Genomic DNA, 21970 nt, shown 5'->3' on the forward strand with positions numbered 1-21970 from the left:
AGCTGGTAAAAGCTGGATGATATTTAGAAAAACACATCAAACCTTCTCCAAACACATCATACTCAGCAGACCCATTGTCCTGTAAAGGTCACCTGCTTTCAGCTCTTTAACACTTTCCAGAACTAAATGACTAAATGTTGCTAAATACTGTCTAAGCATTTAGGAAGGTCTGAAGAGGGTCCAGGGGTTCCAGTGGAACCAAACAAGTGCTCTCTGGATCTTCTCCTGCACATTGTAAATACACAAGTTGTTCCTTTATTCCGACCCAAAAGTATCTTATAAATACAAATGTACGAGCTTACGTGAGACGCTGTTGTTCAGGTCGGCGGTCTGCAGTTCAGTTCTCCGTTTGTTTTCACCCTCGGGACAGGAGGAATCTCCAATGGAAGCAGACCGTTTCTGATAGCTGTCAAAAATGGGAATAGTGGTTATACATGTCTACTGGGCGTTAGCAACGCCTAAGAAAGGCTGCGTTCACTTCTACTTTCAGTTTGCTCTGACAGTTGAAGATTGAATGAACACTGAGCAAAAAATATAAAGTTATTTACGTTCTAACAAGCTCGTTTAGTTGGAGAAAAGTGTATTTGATCTAAGTGTTTAGTGGCTTTTCCTCATTGTGAATTTATGTTAAAAATAAAAGTGCCAAATCAGGAATATAAACTCATAGAATAGAACAAAAGTTCTCCATTTATGCTCCAAATACAGTCGTCTGGTCTCTGAAACTGATCATTAAATAGCACAGAGGTCACGCGTATTCAAAAGCTTATTTCAACCATTTAGAAATGACTGATATTGTTGTCTATGGGTTTATTAGAACCAGGAGCCTTATAAATAGACTTTTTAATGAATTTTCATGACATGTGGTGGAACAGTGTGGCAGAACAAGCTGCACAGACCTGCCATGTCTTACCCATCCGTATCTAAATGGAGAGCTGGAGCACTCTGCAATGATGGATATTGTTGGGAAACTTTAAAATATATGCCTAGGAATTTTTGTGAGATGATGTTAACCCATGTAGGAGAAATGACCAGTTAAAAACACAAGCAATTTTCAGTTTTAAAAGATTTACCACACTAAAATTAACATGGGAGTTAATGGGAGCGAACACCTGACATGTTGGTGCACCGTTTCATTAATTTAATTTTTCACGATAGTGGAGGCTAATACCTACAAAATGATGTTTTGTATGGTTGTGAAATGTTCTAAGGCAGAGTTATGTGGTTCAGAAAACCTTACTTTAAAGGTGAGCCTTGAGGTCCAATACCGAACTTTAAAGGGTGCCACACAAACACATCATCACGCTTTAGTTTTCTTACATTTCCTCTGAACTTCTTAAGTTTATTATTCCATCTTTGGACCAGTCACTCTTCAGGGACACCCAGCTGGGCACTGTGGACTCTGCTCTGTCCTCGTCCATCCTGAGGAAACATCAGAAATAGTGATGAGACTGTGATGAAGGTAAATAATCTGTAGAGGTTGTAGTTAAATAATCCCAATTCACTGCATTTTTATCAAACAGGAACATTTCTAATACATTCTGGATAACAACTGAATCAATAAATCAATGATGTCTCTGTATCATTTTCATGTTTTCAGAGTTTAAGCTGCTTTTTTTAACTGTTCCCTGCAGTGAGAAAAGAACTGGCACCTTTTCCAGCCCCTCATCCTGCAGCACTGAATGTGCTCTAAAGTTCTTTCCAGAGCAAACGTCTCTGCACTTGCAGCAACATGTTGTAGTCATGGATCCGTGAGGAGAACCGGATACAGGTAACGCCCCCACTTTGATCCCAAAAAAAACAACTGGTGGCCAACGGTGGTCCTGCAACGACGGGGACGCTGGTCCATCGGGCCCACAACACTGGTTTTCCATAGGCCAACATGGTGAAAGGACTGTGCACCGTTTCATTTTAAAGAGCTGATGAATTTCATTTTTCACGATAGTGGAGGCTAATACCTACAAAATGATGTTTTGTATGGTTGTGAAATGTTCTAAGGCAGAGTTATGTGGTTCAGAAAACCTTACTTTAAAGGTGAGCCTTGAGGTCCAATACTGAAGTTCCTCTCAGGTTCCTCTTTGGACTTGTCGCTCTTCAGGGACACACAGCTGGGCACTGTGGACTCTGCTCTCTCTTCCTCTTCCATCACACATTCGCTCATTTTTAAATGTGAGTCTAAACGGTTAAGCAGGAACAGTCTGCTGACACAGAAAAGTAGGTTAAAGAACATGATTCTCAGCATGAAGACAAGCAGAGGTCTGTCCAATGATGTATTGTCGGCTCATTCACATCAAAATCTATTATATGATGTCACCCTGTACATCATACAGGCCACATATATATTGGAAAAAGTTTTGGGACATCTTAAAAGTTTACACCATGTTAAATATAAAATAGTTGTGGAAATATTTTTTCTCCTGGGTGTTTCAGAAGGTGCGGTGGCATTAGACGGACACACACAAATACAAATTAAATCATTTTTTATCTGGTTATGGTTTACAAGAAAACCTAAATTCTTTCTAGATGTCAGTTCTCAACATTAAATTCAACAAATAAGATGAGAATGCATTCAAAACTAAACAGAAATACGTCATCACATCATCAAAGTGGGTCAAATGCAGCATCATCTTCTGTCATCTCAGACAGGATTCCAAGAAGAGGATCTTCATTTTCAACAACGCACCTTGACATCTCATCATGGCTCGTCTGTCAGATTACAAGCAGCTTTTTTGATCAGGTGCATCATGTTTCTCACCAACACATGATGGTGCTGGAAAAAACATCTGTAGCCTGACCTAGAGGTCAAAACTCTGCATGGCGTGCACAGCTACTAGTTGCAGCTGGTGGTTGTGGCGGAGGAGATCCCAAACATATCTAGCAAGCTTGTTTTGGAGCAGAGCTTGTCCACCACCTCTGACCCCACTCATCACAGAAGTCCCACCATATCCATGGCCAGGTGTGTTGGCAGCATTGGAGCCAGCCTCAGGAAAAAGGTGTGTCAATATCTCAGAAGTGATGATCAAGTTGCCACAACCCAACAGAAGTCAAGCAACCCAACATGCTGAATAGAATAGATGACACACAGCAAAGGGCAAAAAACACCCAATTCTGCTCAGACTAATCTGATCTGACCACATGTACAGGACCAAAAATATCAAAACACCATGGGTTTAGGTTTCCTTTCGTTTTCTTGACTGCTTCATTCAAAACAGAACACATTTCATAAATCCATAATAACAAATTCATATTCCACAAAGACCCAGTTGTTAAAACAATCAAATGGAATGCCTTGATCTCTCCCTCTTTCCATACTCTCCTTTTTAATAAAGGATTGATTGTCCCCCTGGTGGAGGGACAAAGAGAGGAGGCTAAAACTGTCGCGTTTGTGTCCCTCTTTCCGTGGATTTTTCCACTAACTGCAAATAATATTGTGACTTATTGTGAGTATTAAAATGTGCTTCCTCAACCTCTAAAATGTTGGCTCAGGGTTACCGGAAAACGCAGTTAGAGGAAACACGCTACAAAGTTTGATCATCCGTCACAACATTCCCGTCCACCAGCCGCAATGTGCGTCCGAAACACGCGCACGCTCATTGCGCACACGCAGCTTATTAAGCCGCATCTCGCAGCGGAACATTGATTCGAGACGACAGCAGTGAAAGAACCAAATGCTACCTGAATATTAGAGGTTTTCCATCAGGGCTCGGTCACTCAAGATGGAGCCCGAAGTTGAGAACTTTCACTTTCGCTTCTTCTTCCTCAACACGTCTCGTGTTTGTGGTTGGATCGCGTCATATCCAGCACAGGCGCCTCTCTTCAGAACAATTTGGTCCACGTTTGAACTGAAATACTGGGAAACAACTGGAGTTCGTCTGACAGATGTTCGTTTTTGGGTGCGGAATCAAACTGTGTCAACTTTTTGATCTATAGGATCCCCTCTGGTTCAAAGTGTCCCTATAGGATATTGGCAGTACTGACCTTTTGGGGGCTGCACACACCTCTTAATGGTGACGGCACCAACGGAGCCACCAACGTGGACATATCATGCATTGCTCAGCAGTTCAGTGCAACCTTCAGCCTGGATGCTGCACAGATGCTAATTGAAATTGTAACATTGTGAAATGAGCTGCAGCTCAAAGCCTCTCAGGCTGCACCAAACTTTTGGTGCCTTGTTGACACAGAAAAGTACAGTGGTGTATGTACAGCAGCTATGGAGGTTGCAAGCCTTTTGGGTTCGACCTCTCTTTGTGAATCAGCCTTTTCTGACATGAACTTCATCAAGAACCAACACAGAAGACGCCTCCCTGATGCACATCTGCCAGACTCACTCAGAGCTGCACTGTCAAGTTCCCCACCAGAGGACAACACACTGGTAACCGCAGCAACGCCAGGCTTCCCCCCAACGGACAAAGAAACGGACACCAGATTTGGTGTCTCCTTCAGAATTTGTTAAATGTGTTTGTAAAATGGAACAATTGTTTATGTTAAAATGTTCATGTGAAAAAATCTGCAGACTGAAGTGTGAAGTTCAAAACGTAATCAGATTTATTTTAAAATCTGAAAGTTTATTTTTGTATTTTACGTGATTTATTATTTGTACAAACGTGGTGCAAAGTAATTCATGATTTGTTAAAAAATGTCAGTGGCTGGTAAAAATGGGACATTGTGATTTCCTAGGACTGTTGGAGAAGTGATCATTTTAAAATGGTTTTCAACATTTATTTCAATTTGAAAAACACTTGCACTAAGACAAAATCTAGAAATAAAGTGTTGCATATTGATATTCATCTGTTCCCGATCTTGTTAAATCATTGTTGATATTGTCACGAATACTTGGCTCACAGTAGCCATGACATACAAATGGGGAGACCAACGATGAGGATTTTCAACCCAACATAACATTTATTAAAGAACCCAGTGGAATATAAAACAGAAAAGTCCAAATAGTCACAAAGACGGAAACTCCAAACTCCTGCGGCCGTGATGAGCTCCGGGCTCATCTGACGAACTCCACTGCAGCACACCAGAGAGGACGAGAGGGGGCCTCCTCGACCCTCTCCAGACAGGTTTTATACCTGGACCCCGTCAGGCAGCCAATCCCAGCAGATGGGCCACAGGTGAGCAGGTGAACATGCTGGGTCGACTGGAAACGCTTGGCACTCCCCCTGCAGGTCAGCCAGGGAATTGCTCTTCCAGCCAGCCCCGACAACAGTGAGGCACGACAGAGCCGTCACAATATTGATTGTGAGAAATCATTAACATGATCAGTGTCTTTGCAGAGATGAATATCATTAACTATTAATAATGACATTGAGTTGAAGGTAAATTGAGCAAATTGGCTATTTCAGAAGTGTGTATCAAACTGGTAGCCCTTCACATGATTCAGGACCCAGGAAGTAGCTCTCCGTCTCAGAAAGGTTGGTGACCCCTGTGCTACAGAGTCAAGTTTAGAGGAGAAATATGCTATTGGCTTCATTGTAGCTCCCCTGTTGAGCTCAGACTGAGGTCATCAAATGTTCCAGGTTTTTCACTGAGGAATTTATAATTGCACAAATGAATAATGGGAGAAGATGTAAAAAATGGTTATAGACACAGTTCTGAAATAAATGTTTACCTGCTGTTCTTTTCTGCTTGGTGATCTGTTAACCAACTGGGTTACTCTGTAGTAGCAAGACTGCACGATACTGAGTGGATAATACGTAAAGAAAATATGGCAACAAAGTGACATTCAGTATTATTGAATGGATTTGAAGTCCTGTGATTGCAACTCTAAGTTGAATTTAAACAATTTATTTAGTTATAGATGTATAACAATAACGGTGTAAATGTGTTGAGTTTAGGAACAATTTGCTGAAATATAAGTAGATATCATTTATTTTATTGAGTGGATCTCAATTATTTCTGTCCAGATATTTAATACTTTTCTTTCAATTTTGCTGAGATAACTGATGAATATAAATCAGTTTCAGCTAAATAATCAGTTAATCATCTTTCCCCAAATATTTAGTAAATCTTAATTACTTTTATTCAGATAATTAGTAAACATAAATCAATTTTCCTTGTGAAAGTGATTTGTATTTGCTTAATATTTCCTGGGTATATAACTCATCTTTTTGGCTACTATTAATAAATCCAACACATTTTAACTATTGCATTCATTAACCTGCACTTGTTTTTTTTAGTTTGAATGTAGATAATTTATTCAATACTTTTTACTAAAAGTTGCAGTTATTAAAATCTGCTCAATTATATTACGTGTCACTTTGTTGCCATCATTTTTTTAAGTAATCATTGATCACAATTTTTAGAGTGTGAAAAAGAAAATAGTAAATCAGAGGAGGTGTGGCCCCTGGTATAATTCACACATCAGGACCCTCAAGCAGAAAGTGCCAAGACTGGAAAGGAAGTGGCATTCTTGTAAAATAGACAGCTGTCATGTAGCCTGGAAAGACTGTCTGGTAGTTCACAAGAAGGCCCTCGTAAGGCTAGAGGGAACAGAACCCTCCGCTGAGGGAACAGAACCCTCCGCTGAGGGAACGGGATCCTCCAACTTTATCTTAAGTTGGCATTTTTGTCTTTGATCTCCTTTATGTCATTGATGTCTCCATTATGTCATTGATGTCTCCTTTATGTCATTGATGTCAAAATTGTTCTTTCATGTCAGATCAATGAAATCAAAGGATCAAACCGAACTGGCAGATCAAACACATCAGCTCCACCTCATCATCACACGCCTGAGGAGCTCAACACTCTTGTACCACACTGGTGACCAGCAGACGCATCAATGACTCAGAGAGGAACCCAGCAGCTGAAGCAAGAATCATCCATGGAGACTTGGAGGGAAGAGGTCCAGCAGCTCAGAGAAGCCCTGGCTGAGAAGGAGGAGCAGCTCAGCAGGGTAGTGAAGAGGCGACAAATGAGAACTGTGGCCCATGTGGAGGCCCTGACCCTGCTGAACAGAACACAAGCTGCTCTGAAGGAGAGCGAGCTGAAATGTGCTTCTCTGGAGGAAACCCTCCACAGCCAGCAGCAGGAGAACGAGGAGACACACAGGAGAGAGCTGATGGAGCAGGAGGAAGGCCTGAATCAGAAGCTCCTTGTGATCCAGGAGGAATTTGAGACGAAGCTGCAGGAAGAAAGGCAAAGATCTCATGAAGAGAAAGAGGCCATGAGGCAGCAGCTCTTTCTGGAAGAAAAAAAGTTCCAGAAAGTTCTTGATGAAGAGACACAAAAATATCATGAGAAGATCTTGCAAAAGGAAGAGTTGATGAAGCAGCAGCTGGTGGTTAAAGAAGAGAACTTTAACAGGATGCTGGCTGATGTTCATCAGCGGTGGGAGAGGACCGCTCAGACATGGGTCCAGATGAACGAAGAGCTGGAGCACAAGATCAAGGAGAGCCAACGTTTCAGGCAACATGAGGAGGCAAAGAACAAAGAGGAGATCCAGAGGCTCTCTGAAGCGATCCTCCAACTTGAGGTGAGATGCTTTCGCCTTTGTTCCTCTTCCAGAAGATTTCAGATGATGTTCAGTGAAATCTAAAACACACTCTCTCTTTTCTGCAGCTTCAAGTATCAAAGAAGCAGAAGAAAAAAAGCTTCTGTGGATGGATCAGGAAAAAGATGAGGTTCTGGAAAAAATAAACAATTCCAGAGCTCCTCCTGCTCCTCCTTCTCCTCTACATCCTGACCTCCAGCGTCACATCCTGTCTTCAACAGTTTTATTTTACAGTATAATCATTGTTTATATTCTATGTTTGGATTTTTGATGTAGAAACAATAAAACTCAAAGTAAACCACCAGATTGTAGATGTTGTAAATGACAAATTTAGAAATGGCTTCATCTCATTCCTTGAGTCAGTTGGTTTCCTCCAGCAGATAAACCAACCAACTCATAGCTTCAACCACACCCTAGATCTAGTCCTGACTTATGGTGTTGAGGTAGAACATGTGTCCGGGTTCCCTCAGAACCCCCTCCTGTCAGACCATTCTTTGATCACTTTCACATTTATGATTAAGGATTCTTCTATGCTCAGAGCTCAGTCTGACTATAGCAGATGTCTCTCAGATAATGCTGTAGCTAAGTTTAAGGAAGTGATCCCTGTGCTGATCCCAGGCCATCCCAACACCTGGACCATCACCAGATGTGCTGACTGTGGGAACATACAGGGTCTCCAACGAGCCCTTAAGCTCCTTCAGCCCTATATATTTTTCTGAGGCGTCATCGCTAATTCAGAAATCCCAGTCCACCACGTGTCCTTTAGATCCCATCCCAACACACCTGTTGAAGGATGTTTTACCATTGATAGGCAGCTCTATCATGGACCAGATCAATGGTTCTTTAGTGTCAGGTTATGGACCCCGGTCCTACAAGGTGGCAGTGATTAAGCCGTTGCTTAAAAAACCATCACTGGATCCTGATGTGTTAGTACATTATAGGCCGATATCCAACCTTCCTTTGATCTGTAAAGTTCTTGAGAACTCATTTTTAAACTCCTTCTTCTGACCTACCAGGTCCTCAGAGGCCTAGCTCCATCCTACCTGGAGGAGCTAGTGACACCTTACCAGCCCAACAGACCGCTCCGCTCTCAGAATGCTGGTCTACTTGTGGTTCCCAGAGTCTCTAGGAGTAGAATGGGGGGCCGAGCATTTAGCTACCAGGCCCCCCTGCTATGGAACCAGCTCCCTGTCCAGGTACGGGAGGCTGACTCCATCGCTACTTTAAGATCAGACTTAAAAGTTTCCTCTTTGAAAAAGCTTATTGTTACTAATTCTGTAGTTCCAGTTACTATCACAGACAGACAAATTATCATACTTAGGGGGTCGTCTAATCATTAGGTCACATCTTAGTTATGCTCTTCTCCTCTCCTCCCCTCCCCTCCCCTCCTCTCCTCTCCTCTCCTCTCCTCTCCTCTCCTCTCCTCTCCTCTCCTCTCTCTCTACTCTACCCCCCCCCCCATCAGCAGGAGGGTCCCCCTACATGAGCCTGGTCCTGCTCCAGGTTTCCTCCTGTTAAAGGGGAGTTTTTCCTGCCACTGTTGCTTGTCTGGGGTCAGGCCCTGGGATTCTGGGAAGCGCCTTGAAACAATCTTGATTGTAACAGACGCTGTATAAATAAAGATTGATTGAATGTTGGTTTGTATTTTAGTGTTGCTTTATATTCTAATCGCTGGTTTAATTTGCACTTCTGTATCGTAGAGTAAATTAGCACTAAATTTAACATCTGCTTGAGAGCAAAAACCAATAAATTCTCTCGCAGCCCGTCGATGATTCCAGCGCGATCGACCACGAGTTGAAAACAAGACCTGAGGAACTGCCTTTAATGGAAAAAAAATATATAGCAGCATTTTATTTTCAAAAAGTAAAATCCAAACTTGACATTTGGTGAAAGGAGACAAACTGGGAATAAAATAAGAGTTAAATACAATCAACATTTTAGCTTCTGAAGCTTGACTGATTCATGTGTCCATTTATGTAGCCAAGCTACTGGTCCCTAAACGCACCATCACTCATGTCCAATCCGTTAAAAAGTGTAGGATCAAAAACAACATTTCAACACACACACACGCACACACACACACACACACAGACAATGCAAAGCCCACTTTATAGCAGCAATTAGAGCCAAAAAGACCCTAGGAATGGTTTTGGGCAAATTAGGCTACGGATGCACCCCGGGCTTCATATACCGTCCGTTCAGTTTGGCCTCTGCATAGAAAAAACTAAAACTGACCGCCGTTATATGAAAGGATGGTTGTGACCCATGTTTAAAAGAACCGTGAGGCGTCCCATCACAAACTGTCCCTTCCTGTCAGGACAGGCATCATTTCTTTGTTTCCGTCCCTAAAACAGCCACCGTGTGCAGGAACACCAGTTTAAAACAATAATAATAATCATTTCATTTTACGTGACTCCGCCCCTGAAATGAGCCCTCCGGGCTCCTCTCCGGGTCGAGCTCGTCAGGCTTCATCCGTCGGCGCCGCGTCCCCCTGAGACTGTTGCGGGGACGCCGGACACATCCGCGGTCGGATCTTTAACGCGTCCGCCCGGACCGGCTCGTCAGTCTTTTCGCTGCTGAGCGGCGGCGTGAGGATGCCTGAAGGGACGGGGTGGTTGCCGTGCTGCTCCAAGTCCACGTCCTGGTAAGAGTAGGCCTTGTCCTGCAACGAGACAGACTCTGCTCAGAGGGAGCCGGGGCGTCTTCTCTGGAGCAACGCTCCGGACCAAGACGCCCTTAAAGGGACACTTTCGTTGGATATTGGCTCATTTCACTCAAAAGTGAGAAAAGGCTTGAATGTTTCCATCTTGGGTTTGAGCTTCAGAGCTTTTGTGGGGACCGGAGGTTAGTGGACCACGATGCTGCGCAACAAACTGTTCATTAGCCTGAAGGTCATTGAGAAAAGTCTCCTTCAGTTAGCTTAAAGGTCTAAATGTGTTCAAAACTGATGTGCCGTGTTTTCTGGACTATAGGCCGCTCCGGAGTTTAAGTCGCAGGAGCCAAAAAAAGCATAATAAAGAAGAAAAATAGATATATAAGTCGCACTGGACTATAAGTCGCATTTTGGGGGAAAATTCTTCGCTTCTTCTGCGTCGCTAAAGGAACTCGTTCCTCAGGTACACATGCATAGAGCGCCCTCTTGTGGTTGTCAGTGTGAAAATAACGAATGTATTTATTTAAGTCGCCCCCCCTGACAAACTATGAAAAAAAGTGCGACTTATAGTCTGGAAAATACGGTAAATACTTCTGTGTGCTCTGTGCATGAAGTTCTGCTGAAGAACCGAGCTCACCAGCCAGGCCATGTAGGAAGCGTGGATCTGGATGTTGTGCACGTCATCTTCAGGGATTCCCGGGAAGCTTTTCAAGGAGGCGCCGCCGACCTCCCGTAGCGCCATGGCAAAAGGAACCATCCACCTCACGCACTCCTCCAGCTCCGCCCGCTTCAGCGCTGCAGACAGACGAGAGCGGACGGGTCAGACAGGAAACGGCGCCGCCCTTCAGCGCACCGCGTTACCATTCCTACCAGAGACGGCTTCCACCAGCTCCAGGGACGAGAAGTGGAACAAGGCCGAAGCCGCGAGGACGCCGTTGGAAAACTCCAGGCAGCGCACGTCCAGCAGGCACAAGTCCAGCAGCTGGTGAGAGACAGGAGACGGCTCAAACCTAATGCGCGCTAACACCTCTGCAGCACCTGCAGGCCCAGATTCTTGGCTTCCTCCAGTATGTTCGCCAAGCTTTGCTAACAAGAAGCAGTTCTGGGTTTGGACCTTCAGCGCTCAGACCCAGGTCACCTCAATCAGAGGGACCAGAGGTTCCTCACGCTTGGTCAAAGGCTGAACGCCATCCAGGAGGCAGAGGGAACAATTTAGCCAAACATGCGTCACTGAAAGAGAGGGCACCTGTGCGATCTGCGTGAAGGTCTCCTGGGGGTATCTGGGCAGAAGCAGCTCGTCCGTCTCCTTCAGATAGGCCACCTGCATGTAAACGTTGAGCCAGGAGACGGGAGTCTGAGGACTCAGGCTCCATTTCAGCTCCTGCAACAGCAGAAGGGATCGTGAGCGTGTGGAATGGTTCTGCTCCATTCAGAGGTTCTAACGTGAACCAATCAAAGGATGAGGCTTTTGGATAAGGAGCTCTGTAGGGAAGCAACAAATATCCAGTTCCTGGAGGAGCGTCTCTACGCACCATCATGATGATGATCTCCATGCTGAGGATTTCATCCTCTGTACAAGCTTCATCTGTAACGTAGGCAAACTGGTGGACCTTTGGTGGATACATCTCCTAAAGGAGGTGAACAGAACCATGAAGAACCGCCCGCACCAGACTCGGAGGCAGAGCCCTCAAAGGGGGCCCGGCAGCATCAGAGCTCCTTACCTCCACTTTGGCAGCGATGAAGAGGCAGGTGATGCCGATGAGCTGCAACGTTGACTTGAAGACGTTCCTCTGGGTGGCCATGAAGCGATCAAAGTAGTCCTGGGCCAGGTGGTAGGTCTCCCTGTGCAGCTTGTACACTTCGCTCACCTACCACGGCAGCACAACAACCCTCTCAGCTACCAGCTAGCTTCAGCCTGAGCCCCTCCCAACCACCTTATGGGTCCAGACTTTCACATATTGAACACATTTGTCTCCTCAAACACACGTCTGGAGATCATGAGCCGGACCACAGACCTCCATCAGCCAGTCCAGGAGGATCGCCCTCATCTTGGGCTGCAGATGAGGGTGTTTCTCCATCATGTGGACATCTCTGGTGTAGGCCTTATCTTTCTCCAACATGTTGCTCCACACCACATCTTTGCTGGCCCAACTGGTCAGAGAAGCACAAGAGAACAACGGTGACATCCTGAATAAGGTGAAGGCCTTAAAAACACAGAAGGTGGAGAACAAAAACCAGACGGCAACACCAGTCTGACCCAGACGTGTTTGGGCAGGACGGATCCTACACGACTCAACCTATTTTCATGTCTAAGAGGACATAATAAGGACAATAAAGAAAAACACAGGTGCTCCCGGGGGGGTTGGACCTGGTGTCCTGATGACAGGATCACCTCCATCAGGATCTTCTCCCCCCCCCCCCCCGGTGCATGAGCGCAGCCCAGCTCCGTTTAAACCTTCTTTGAGATGCTAACAGAGCCGTTATTACATGAATGAGCTGCTGAATGTAGCATAGTTCTCCACTTTTACCTGATAACGTTTAGCCTGTTTATCTTTACATTTGAAGACGCAGCCGTTAGCAGCAGCGCTGGGACGACGGACGTGTTGGAACAGAAACGACCATTTCAGGGAGAAATGGTGGCAGCAACAACAACAATAATAATAACAATAATGATCATTTCAGCACACCACACATCACTCACCCCAGGGCGGGCAGCGGGGCACAGCGCACGGGCGTTGTAAATATGCTGCTAAAGTTATAGTGGGGAAATCCTGCGTTCAGAGCAACCGGTTGGTCTTCTTCGTGATCCGGTGTGGGGATCCACCTGTGAGGACTTGCATACCCAGGATCAGGATTCCAGCCCAGCTTCATAGAACAGAGAAATGACATGAAACGAGCGTCCACGGAGACGTGCGCAGGTCAGTGGGTGGACGGCGAGCATGAACCCAGGTTACCTCGCAGTCGCGCTGCTTCTTCTTCGTCATCTCTGCCACCTCGTCATCGTCCAAGTCTTGCAAATACTGAAAATTAAGGATGGAGTGAACAAAAGCACAGAGCAAATGAATAATTCCAGCAGCCATTAAACCATTAATGATCCAGGCTTTGCGTCAAGAAGAATTCTAGAATTATACACACACACATACACAGATTAAATAGGCCGGGCGTTTTTATTCACTAAGCTTTCTTGGGCTGGAGAAAGTCCTCATCAGCATGCAGCTGAAATATGAAAAAGAGCATTTGCATGTTGGTCCTGGAGCCTTTGAGGCGACTCACAATAGCAACATCTGCCTTCCTCTTCCTCGGTCGCTCTTTGGGCGCTTCGGCAGCAACAGTCTGGGCTTGTGTCTCTTCTCTGCACCGAGAGAGCATCAAAAACACACCTATTAGTCTCCCCAAACAGCGGAAGATGGCAGCAAGCTCCGGAGAACATGCTAATAGTGTGAACTTGTAGCTCCAGAGAGGCGGCAGGCTAACTGGGGCAGGCTAAAGCCGCCGCAAGTTTCCCCTTTAAAGTCAGGAAACACGCAGCAAACTCACCGCTGTTCCCGCATTCTAGTCGGTGGGACGTGCGTGTGTCCGCAGCAAACCTGTGGACGAGATGAAGATTGTTGCATTTTGCTTTCTGAACAAGTCCCAACCCCCACACCCAAGTCCCTCCTGACAAAGCCCAACTCGGCTTAGCGCGGCCAAACGCGCACGGCGAGCGAGCTTAAAGTCCCGCAAAAGTGACAATTGGTGAAAATCTGCCTTCGATACTGCTCAAGGGCCAAGAGCAGAGGCCACCTTAGCCGGGCCGTGACGCTAGTTGGATCCTTTCGGAGGGGAAGGGGGTTATTTTTCTGCCTCCAACTTTGGAAGAGTGACTCGCCACATAATGGCCGAACCGAGGGCACAGCGCGGACGCCCGGAGCCTCGAACCCCGGAGAAAGCACCGACACGCCGCTAACAAGGGCGCCCTGGCTTCCGTCCCCCCCTCGGAGACCTTTGATGCACCCAATTTCCAACTTAGACCGCTTTCGACATTTCATTTAGTTGCAAAAGCCGAAGCTATCCGCGCGTCGCCGCCTGCCAGTAATTTAACCCATCCGCGTACCTCAAGATCGGCTCCTTGAAGTTCACTCTGATTCCAGTTTTTAAAGAACGGCGGGATGTGCGTGGAATCGGGCGCCTTTTCTTCGGGGTTGTGTGAGCGTGTGTGTCCAGGCCGGGCTAGTTCCTCTGAGCTGGCGCCTTGTAGGAAACAGATGACTGGAAGCATCAACGCGGGGGAGGAGCCGCCTCCAACTTGGCGCTAAACCTCCGGCTTCGCCGCCGCTTTGGCCGCTTAAATGTCCCCGGACCGTCGACGCCTCACACCTGCGCCACCGGAAAGACGACGGCGTTCGATACGAGCCGCGAATTCGACGCCAAAGAAAAGAAATAATTACGTTTAACACGAGGAGGCGTGGCCGCGGCCGGTGACAGCTGCAGGGGCGGGGCGTCCCAACCGGAAATGCTCGGGTACCGCGTGGCTAGTCCGTCAGATGTAAACAAAGCCGTACCGCTTCAGATCAAAGCTGAAATAAAGCAAAATGCCGCGATTACGCCCGCGGGTCGTGCAGTCTATGCGCGCGTGGTGCTCAGCGCGCGGTTGTGGCGCGTTGTCACCGTCGCCGCATCGACTAATTAGCCGCCAAATAAAGTCAAAGTGTTAGCTTGCCGCTCGTTTCCCTCATGGCTGCCATTTCTTCCCGCGATTATTCTTCCAATGTTCTGCGACGCTTCGGGATCGGAACCCGACGGCCCAGTTGGACGCGAACACGTGCGGCTCCTGGGCTCAGGTGCAGGGGACACGAACCCCGGTGCCGTCCTGGCACCTTGTTGTTTGCTCTGTGTTGTGATTTAGAGAACGCGACCTTTGCACAGACACGTGTTCACCCGGGAAAAATGGCCAACGTGAAGTTTATGGAATTATTTGGGCGTTTAAAATCCGTGGTTATCGGGATGATACACGTCAAAGCACTGCCAGGTAATCTAGATATACTAACCTGTGGAAGTGCTGGTTGAATTGGTTAAGATCATTTTACTAGCAAGCTACTGGATTAGTTTTTTCTAGAAAGCTAGTTAGATGTGATATTTGATAGCGATATTTGCACGATACTAATTTAGTTAGTTACAGACACGTGTTGTCCATTAGAGTGCTACATTCCTGGGATTTTAACCTTCCAACCTCTTGCTGTATATTTTGGACAGAACAAACAGTCGGAGGCCAAACTTGACAAAAACATTTGATTGGATATTTGATAGAAAAGTTGAACCTTCTGTATTGAACGTTATTAAAAATGTGGAGTGTCATGTGTTGGACTCGGCTCAGTAACATTTGACTGTAAGAGACCCTGGAATTACATTTAAATATGCTACCTGAGTAATGTATGTGAGCAATATGACACCATATATTTCTGTGCTTTTTTAAAACAAAAACAAAAAACACACTTGTAGAATAAATACATGACTAAACCGAAACAATGTTCTGTTAATTATACTGCACATTAAAGTTCCACTTGAACTCAAATAAGTAGTCCTCCATCTAAAACACTGTTGCTCCATTAAAGGAAGTTTTGCTCCATTAAAGGAACTCCGCTGGGCTGCATGACAATGTCCCAGATTGTGGATGAGGCCTGCAGGGAGGCAACCATCTACCGGGATTCTGGGATTGTGAGTATTTCCGAGGCACATTGGAACGTTTTTCCCTTCAACCAACCGTCCAAGTGTTGCTCCGCGACCTCTTTCAGGATGCCATCATGGTGGAGAACATGCATGATGTCCCCTATTCTCTGTCCTTGGGCCCTGAGGTGGTGGCGTGCATGACGGCTGTGTGTAGTGGTGTGAGGAGTGTGTGTCCCTCTCTGCCCCTCGGAGTCCAAATACTGTCCTCTGCTAACCAGCAGGCGCTGGCTGTCGCTCTCGCTTCAGGTTCACTCTTGGAAGTGTCTAGAGATGCTTTTACACCTTTAAAGAGACTCTTTCAGACAATGTTTGGATGGTCGCAGGTCTGGATTTCATCAGGGCCGAGGGTTTCGTCTTCTCTCATGTGGCAGACGAGGGTCTCCTGGACGCCTGCGCTGGGGATTTACTGAGATATCGCAAAAACATCGGAGCGGATCGTGTGCTGATCTTCACCGATATCAAAAAGAAGCACAGGTAAGGGGCCGGAACCCACCTGAGCACCAGCCGTGATATCGCAGGATGTTCGTGACGTGATTGGGAGGATTTCACACGCGCCGGACCTCCAGGTGTCCCCCGCTCACGGGAGATTCCTCCAGCATGTGTTTCACGTGCGTTATATGTGTGCGTTCTCACAGCTCTCATGCTCTGACATCAGACGTGAGCATCGAGGAGACGGCACGCGCAGCCGAGTTCTTCCTCTCTGATGGGGTCATCATCACAGGAGCAGCGACTGGAGAGCAGGCTAACCCCGAGGAGCTCAGAGGTACGGCGCACGTCGCGCATGTCGCGCTTTTATCCTGTAGCCTCACGCTTCACGCCACTGCTAGCGTCTCCCTTTATAATATATTCTTAGAGTTATAAATATTTTTGTTTTTAATACAGTAAATGTGCTGTTACATTAAAATACAGGTTCATTATTCTAATTTAACAAACAAAACTTCCATTCAATTCTTCTTCCAGAGTTGCCACTTTTAAGCTTGTTTTTGTGTCACAGCTGGGGTTGAATTTAATGCATTACTCTATTGCGCCGCTAGAGGGAACCACCGAATGTTATATTTGTGTGTGCTGTATTTTGTAGATAGAAATGATAAGTAATATTTGATTACAATCATTTTCATAAAGTGTTCAGATGCAATTTTACAAGGGAGACAAACACACAGAACAGGTTACTGAAACATACAAGGATAAAAATAATCCTGAGCTTAAGTTAAAGCCTTTATCTGGGAATGGGAAGAAAATGGTGGATGTGCAATTCTGTTCTCCTGTACTGACCCAAGACACCTCCGACTACTACAAGAGTTACAGACTTACAGCAGACTCTTACAGTCTCCAGTCAGGTTCACATGAAGACTAAGGTTAGATAACAGAATGGCTGCTGGTTGATAGTTCCAATCAAACCCTTCAATCAACCTTGGTCCAAGCTCAGACCACAGGGAGAACCCTAACACTACCCCGACCCCTACCCTTAAGCCTAACTGTAACCCTAACCCTATCCCTAACCATGCCCCTAACCCCAACTCTAACCGTACCCCTAACTGTAACCCTAACCTTAACCATGCCCCTTACCCTACCCCTAACCCCAACCCTAACCGTACCCCTACCCTTAACTCTAACTGTAACCCTAACCCTAACCATGCCCCTAACCGTACCCCTAACTGTAACCCTAACCTTAACCATGCCCCTAACCCCAACCCTAACCGTACCCCTACCCCTAACCGGCCTAACCCTTAAACCCTAACCCCAACCCTAACCGTACCCCTGCCCTTAACCCTAACTGTAACCCTAACCCTACCCCTAACCATGCCCCTAACCATACCCCTACTCCTGACCGGCCTAACCCTTAAACCCTAACCCCAACCCTAACTGTATCCCTACCCTTAACCCTAACTGTAACCCTAACCCTAACCATACTCCTACCCCTAACCTCAACCCTAACGCTACCCCTACCCCTAACCGGCCTAACCCTTAAACCCTAACCATATCCCTACCCTTAACCCTAACTGTAACCCTAACCATGCCCCACCCCTACTCCTACCGCTAACCTCAACCCTAACGCTACCCCTACCCCTAACCAGCCTAACCCTTAACCCCTAACCATAACTCTAATTAGCCTAACCCTTAACAAACCCATCCAACCCCTAACTAACTATAATAAAATATAGTAAAATGTCATTTTCAAATGTGCAGTCTGAAAAGCTGCTGGCTTCTTAGAAAGTCGGCTATAGAGAGAGAGGATTTGGGCTTAAAAACCTGTATTTGAACCCTGGTGGTCCAGTGGATTTCTGTAGATCTGTAGAAGGTCAGCGGGTCTGAGGGACTCGAACCTCTCTCCTATCAGCCTCTGCTTCTATTTCAGGCAGATTCCCTGATGCAACATCCTGCTGTGTAAACATTTAACAGGCGTTGGATTAATGCAAGATGGTGGCTGACTGCACTTCCTGCACTTTGACCCAGCTTCAGCTACATGCTTTATGTTATTAATAACTGTTACTTATGTTATTAATAACTGTTACTTATGGTATTAGTAACTGTTACTTATGGTATTAATAACTGTTACTTATGGTATTAATAACTGTTATTTGTTATTATTAACTGTTACTTACAGTATTATTAACTGTTACTTACAGTATTATTAACTTACTTATGGTATTAATAACTGTTACTTATGGTATTAATAACTGTTACTTACTGTATTAATAACTGTTACTTATGGTATTAACTGTTACTTATGGTATTAATAACTGTTATTTGTTATTATTAACTGTTACTTACAGTATTATTAACTGTTACTTACAGTATTAATAACTGTTACTTATGGTATTAATAACTGTTACTTACTGTATTAATAACTGTTACTTATGGTATTAATAACAGTTATTTATGGTATTAATAACTGTTACTTATGGTATTAATAACTGTTACGTATGTTATTAATAATTGTTACTTATGGTATTAATAATTGTTACTTATGTTATTAATAATTGTTACTTATGTTATTAATAACTGTTACTTATGGTATTAATAACTGTTACTTATGGTATTAATAACTGTTACTTATGTTACTAATTATTACTGGTGCTGGTTCTAATATGGAGATGTCCAGTTCTATTGTCCTGGTATAGGTCAAATTAAATGTTAAATTATTCTAGTTTAACGATCCAGCCTGGCTCCCTTTAGCCTTACTTTAACCTCTTTTTCCTTTCCAGCCGTTTCCCAGTCCGTGAGAATCCCGGTTCTGATTGGTTCTGGGGTGACCCACGACAACCTGGAACGCTACGTTGATGCAAATGGGATGATCATCGGTTCCCATTTCAAAGAAGGAGGCCACTGGGCCAACGCAGTCGCCCCCCAGCGAGTGAAGAGGTTGATGGAAAAGAGAAACAGCCTCCAACATCTGTAACCAGCCGCTTATTACACTGCTTATTACACCGCTTATTACACCTCAGTAAAACTCTTAAACCAGCCGCTTTTGTGAAAAGTTGTATTTTTGTACATTTTGTGAATACACACACCTAAATAAAAACAAGTCAGATGAAGACGACATCTGGATACATCTGAATAACCGCTGGTAATAAACATGTTATAAACATCAGCACACAAAAGATGAACAGTAGTTTAGCAAATCTTTGTTCAACTTTGGTTAAAAACAGAAATGATTCACTGGGAAAACTAAAGACTACGTTCACATCAAGCAGACTAATAAGAACAAACAGAATAGAGCTGAAGACGTCCCACTGGGACAGTGTCCACCAGTAGGACATCACAGTAATTACCGTTGGATTTCCTTCTTCCATGTGGAGAACTACAGGAGGTCAAAGCATGCAGACGGGTCCAGATCACAGGTCCAGATCACAGGTCCAGATCACAGGTCCTGTCCAGAGCTGCGGCAGGTTGAGGCTGTCAGAGCTTCACGAGGACATCGTGTTGGTGGGGACCCAACAGGAGGCAGTGCAGAGGACACTGGAGGACGCTGCTGTGGTGGACAAGTCTTTGATGGGGAGGAGCTCAGCAGCGCTGTGGGGAACCTGGAGACTGAGCAACAGGATCTAAAATTAGAGTTACTCCACTCTCTAGATACACCGGTGACATCAGAGGGTTCAGGAGGAGCAATGATCTACTGCTGGTACCAAACAGGTCCAATGATCTACTGCTGGTACCAAACAGGTCCAGTTATCTACTGCTGGTACCAAACAGGTCCAATGATCTACTGCTGGTACCAAACAGGTCCAATGATCTACTGCTGGTACCAAACAGGTCCAGTGATCTACTGCTGGTACCAAACAGGTCCAATGATCTACCAATGATCTAGGAGGAGGAGGAGCTGTGGTGGAGGAAGAGCTGTAGAGGAGGAGAAGCTGTGGAGGAGGGGCTGTGGAGGAGCTGTGGTGGAGGAGAAGCTGTAGAGGAGGAGGAGCTGTGGAGGAGGGGCTGTGGAGGAGCTGTGGTGGAGGAAGAGCTGTAGAGGAGGGGCTGTGGAGGAGCTGTGGTGGAGGAGAAGCTGTAGAGGAGGAGAAGCTGTGGAGGAGGGGCTGTGGAGGAGCTGTGGTGGAGGAAGAGCTGTAGAGGAGGAGAAGCTGTGGAGGAGGGGCTGTGGAGGAGCTGTGGTGGAGGAAGAGCTGTAGAGGAGGAGGAGCTGTGGTGGAGGAGGGGCTGTGGAGGAGCTGTGGAGGAGGAGGAGCTGTGGTGGAGGAGGGGCTGTGGAGGAGCTGTGGAGGAGGAGGAGCTGTGGAGGAGGAGAAGCTGTGGAGGAGCTGTGGTGGAGGAGAAGCTGTGGAGGAGGAGAAGCTGTGGAGGAGGAGCTGTGGCGGAGGAGAAGCTGTGGAGGAGGAGCTGTGGAGGAGGAGCTGTGGCGGAGGAGCTAGCAGCTACCTGCTGCCATCACCTGCTCAGTAGTTGTACAGACGCTGGCAGGGCTGCTTGGAGTGGCCGTAGCACCGGTCTGCCCAGGGGAGCCGGGCCTTGGCCAGGTTCTGCCTGTGGAGGGCCCTGCGGCCCAGCTTCTTGCGCTCCGTCTGGCTCCGGGCCCTCTGAAGAGTCAGCAGGTGGACGTTGCACCGTGGAGGAACCCCCCAGACCCCCCATGTGAGCTGTGGTGGAGCCCTGGAGGAGGAGATGTTTAAACAGAACCGTTACATATACGAGGAGAGCAACACTCAAGGATGAAGGTACCACACAGTCCTCCCACATTTACTGAACCCACCCAGAACCTTGTGGCCTGGTCACATGACCACTGAACTGGTTAAATGAGCCGGGATCACTGTGACCCCCGATGTCGAATGGTTTTTACCCTTAAACCGAACTAACCTGCAGATGTCTTCATCAGGGCCCAGCGGCTCCTCCTCCTCCTCCTCCTCCTCCTCCTCCTCCTCATCCAGGGCACATCTCTGGTAGCCGGACCTGCTGGGGGGCTCCAGTGGAGCAGCGTCAGGATCGCCGATGGGTCCGTTCTCTGTTTCAACAGACAGACGAACCGGGTCACACTGGGTCACCGCTCAGCAGCAGCACCAAGGGGACTGAGTAGGTTGTTCTCCATTAATAACACGTGTAATTATTCTTGTTGTGTAACTGGGTTTTGTGTTAGAACAACAGAACTGAAGGACAGTAAAGTGACCCGTCACCTGCCAGGTCAACGATGATCCAGCCTCCCTCCTCCTGCTCCCTCAGCTGCTCTGAAGGATCTTCTGCACCCTCTTCATCGCTGCCCACGTTCCCCATCAGATGAGAGAGAAGTCTTCCGATCATCTCTGGGCTTTTGGAGCTTCTGTGGAAGGTGAAGCCGGTCAGCTGCTTCAGACTGGTACCAGAATAAAGACGACTGACGGGTCCGAACGTCTTCCAGCTGCCCCTCACTGCTGGCCAGGAGCTACAGCGCCCTCCGGAGGCTGCTGTCAGCAATGAGGGCCGGTCTGGACCTGAGGTCTGGACCTGAGGTCTGGACCTGTGTCCTGGACCTGAGTCCTGGACCTGAGGTCCGGACCTGTGTCCTGGACCTGAGATCTGGACCTGTGTCCTGGACCTGAGTCCTGGACCTGAGGTCTGGACCTGTGTCCTGGACCTGAGTCCTGGACCTGAGGTCTGGACCTGTGTCCTGGACCTGAGATCTGTCATCGCTCAGAAAC

At 46.5% G+C, this 21970-nt stretch overlaps 2 protein-coding genes and 1 long non-coding RNA gene across 4 annotated transcripts; 1 reads left to right on the forward strand and 2 right to left on the reverse strand.

Moving 5' to 3' along the window:
• Positions 1-342: 342 nt before the first annotated feature.
• LOC115252083 (uncharacterized) lies at positions 343-3692 on the reverse strand. Its single transcript, XR_003890520.1, has 4 exons — positions 3673-3692; positions 2025-2195; positions 1318-1419; positions 343-406 (listed from the first exon to the last, which is right to left on the reverse strand). It is a non-coding gene; the product is annotated as an uncharacterized lncRNA (long non-coding RNA).
• Positions 3693-9298: 5606 nt separating this feature from the next.
• Positions 9299-14950, reverse strand: LOC115251941 (G1/S-specific cyclin-E1-like). Of its 2 annotated transcripts, none has more exons than XM_029845832.1 (12): positions 14845-14950; positions 13683-13732; positions 13419-13497; positions 13100-13165; positions 12847-13010; positions 12161-12296; positions 11867-12013; positions 11678-11773; positions 11392-11526; positions 11016-11127; positions 10783-10940; positions 9299-10154 (listed from the first exon to the last, which is right to left on the reverse strand). In XM_029845832.1, the coding sequence occupies exons 2-12, from the start codon at positions 13694-13696 to the stop codon at positions 9954-9956; spliced, it is 1308 nt and encodes a 435-aa protein (XP_029701692.1). In that variant the 5' UTR covers positions 13697-13732; positions 14845-14950; the 3' UTR covers positions 9299-9953. The 2 variants fall into 2 exon arrangements, with proteins under 2 accessions (XP_029701692.1, XP_029701691.1); XM_029845831.1 differs by lacking the exon at positions 14845-14950 and adding an exon at positions 14239-14544.
• On the forward strand, positions 14749-19315 carry LOC101074322 (uncharacterized protein F13E9.13, mitochondrial-like). Its single transcript, XM_029845833.1, has 6 exons — positions 14749-15153; positions 15757-15839; positions 15917-16097; positions 16175-16325; positions 16487-16614; positions 19058-19315. The coding sequence occupies exons 1-6, from the start codon at positions 14859-14861 to the stop codon at positions 19249-19251; spliced, it is 1032 nt and encodes a 343-aa protein (XP_029701693.1). The 5' UTR covers positions 14749-14858; the 3' UTR covers positions 19252-19315.
• The last annotated feature ends 2655 nt before the right edge of the window (positions 19316-21970 follow it).

Source organism: Takifugu rubripes, chromosome 13 (assembly GCF_901000725.2).
Source record: "Takifugu rubripes chromosome 13, fTakRub1.2, whole genome shotgun sequence".
Lineage (NCBI taxonomy): Eukaryota > Metazoa > Chordata > Actinopteri > Tetraodontiformes > Tetraodontidae > Takifugu > Takifugu rubripes.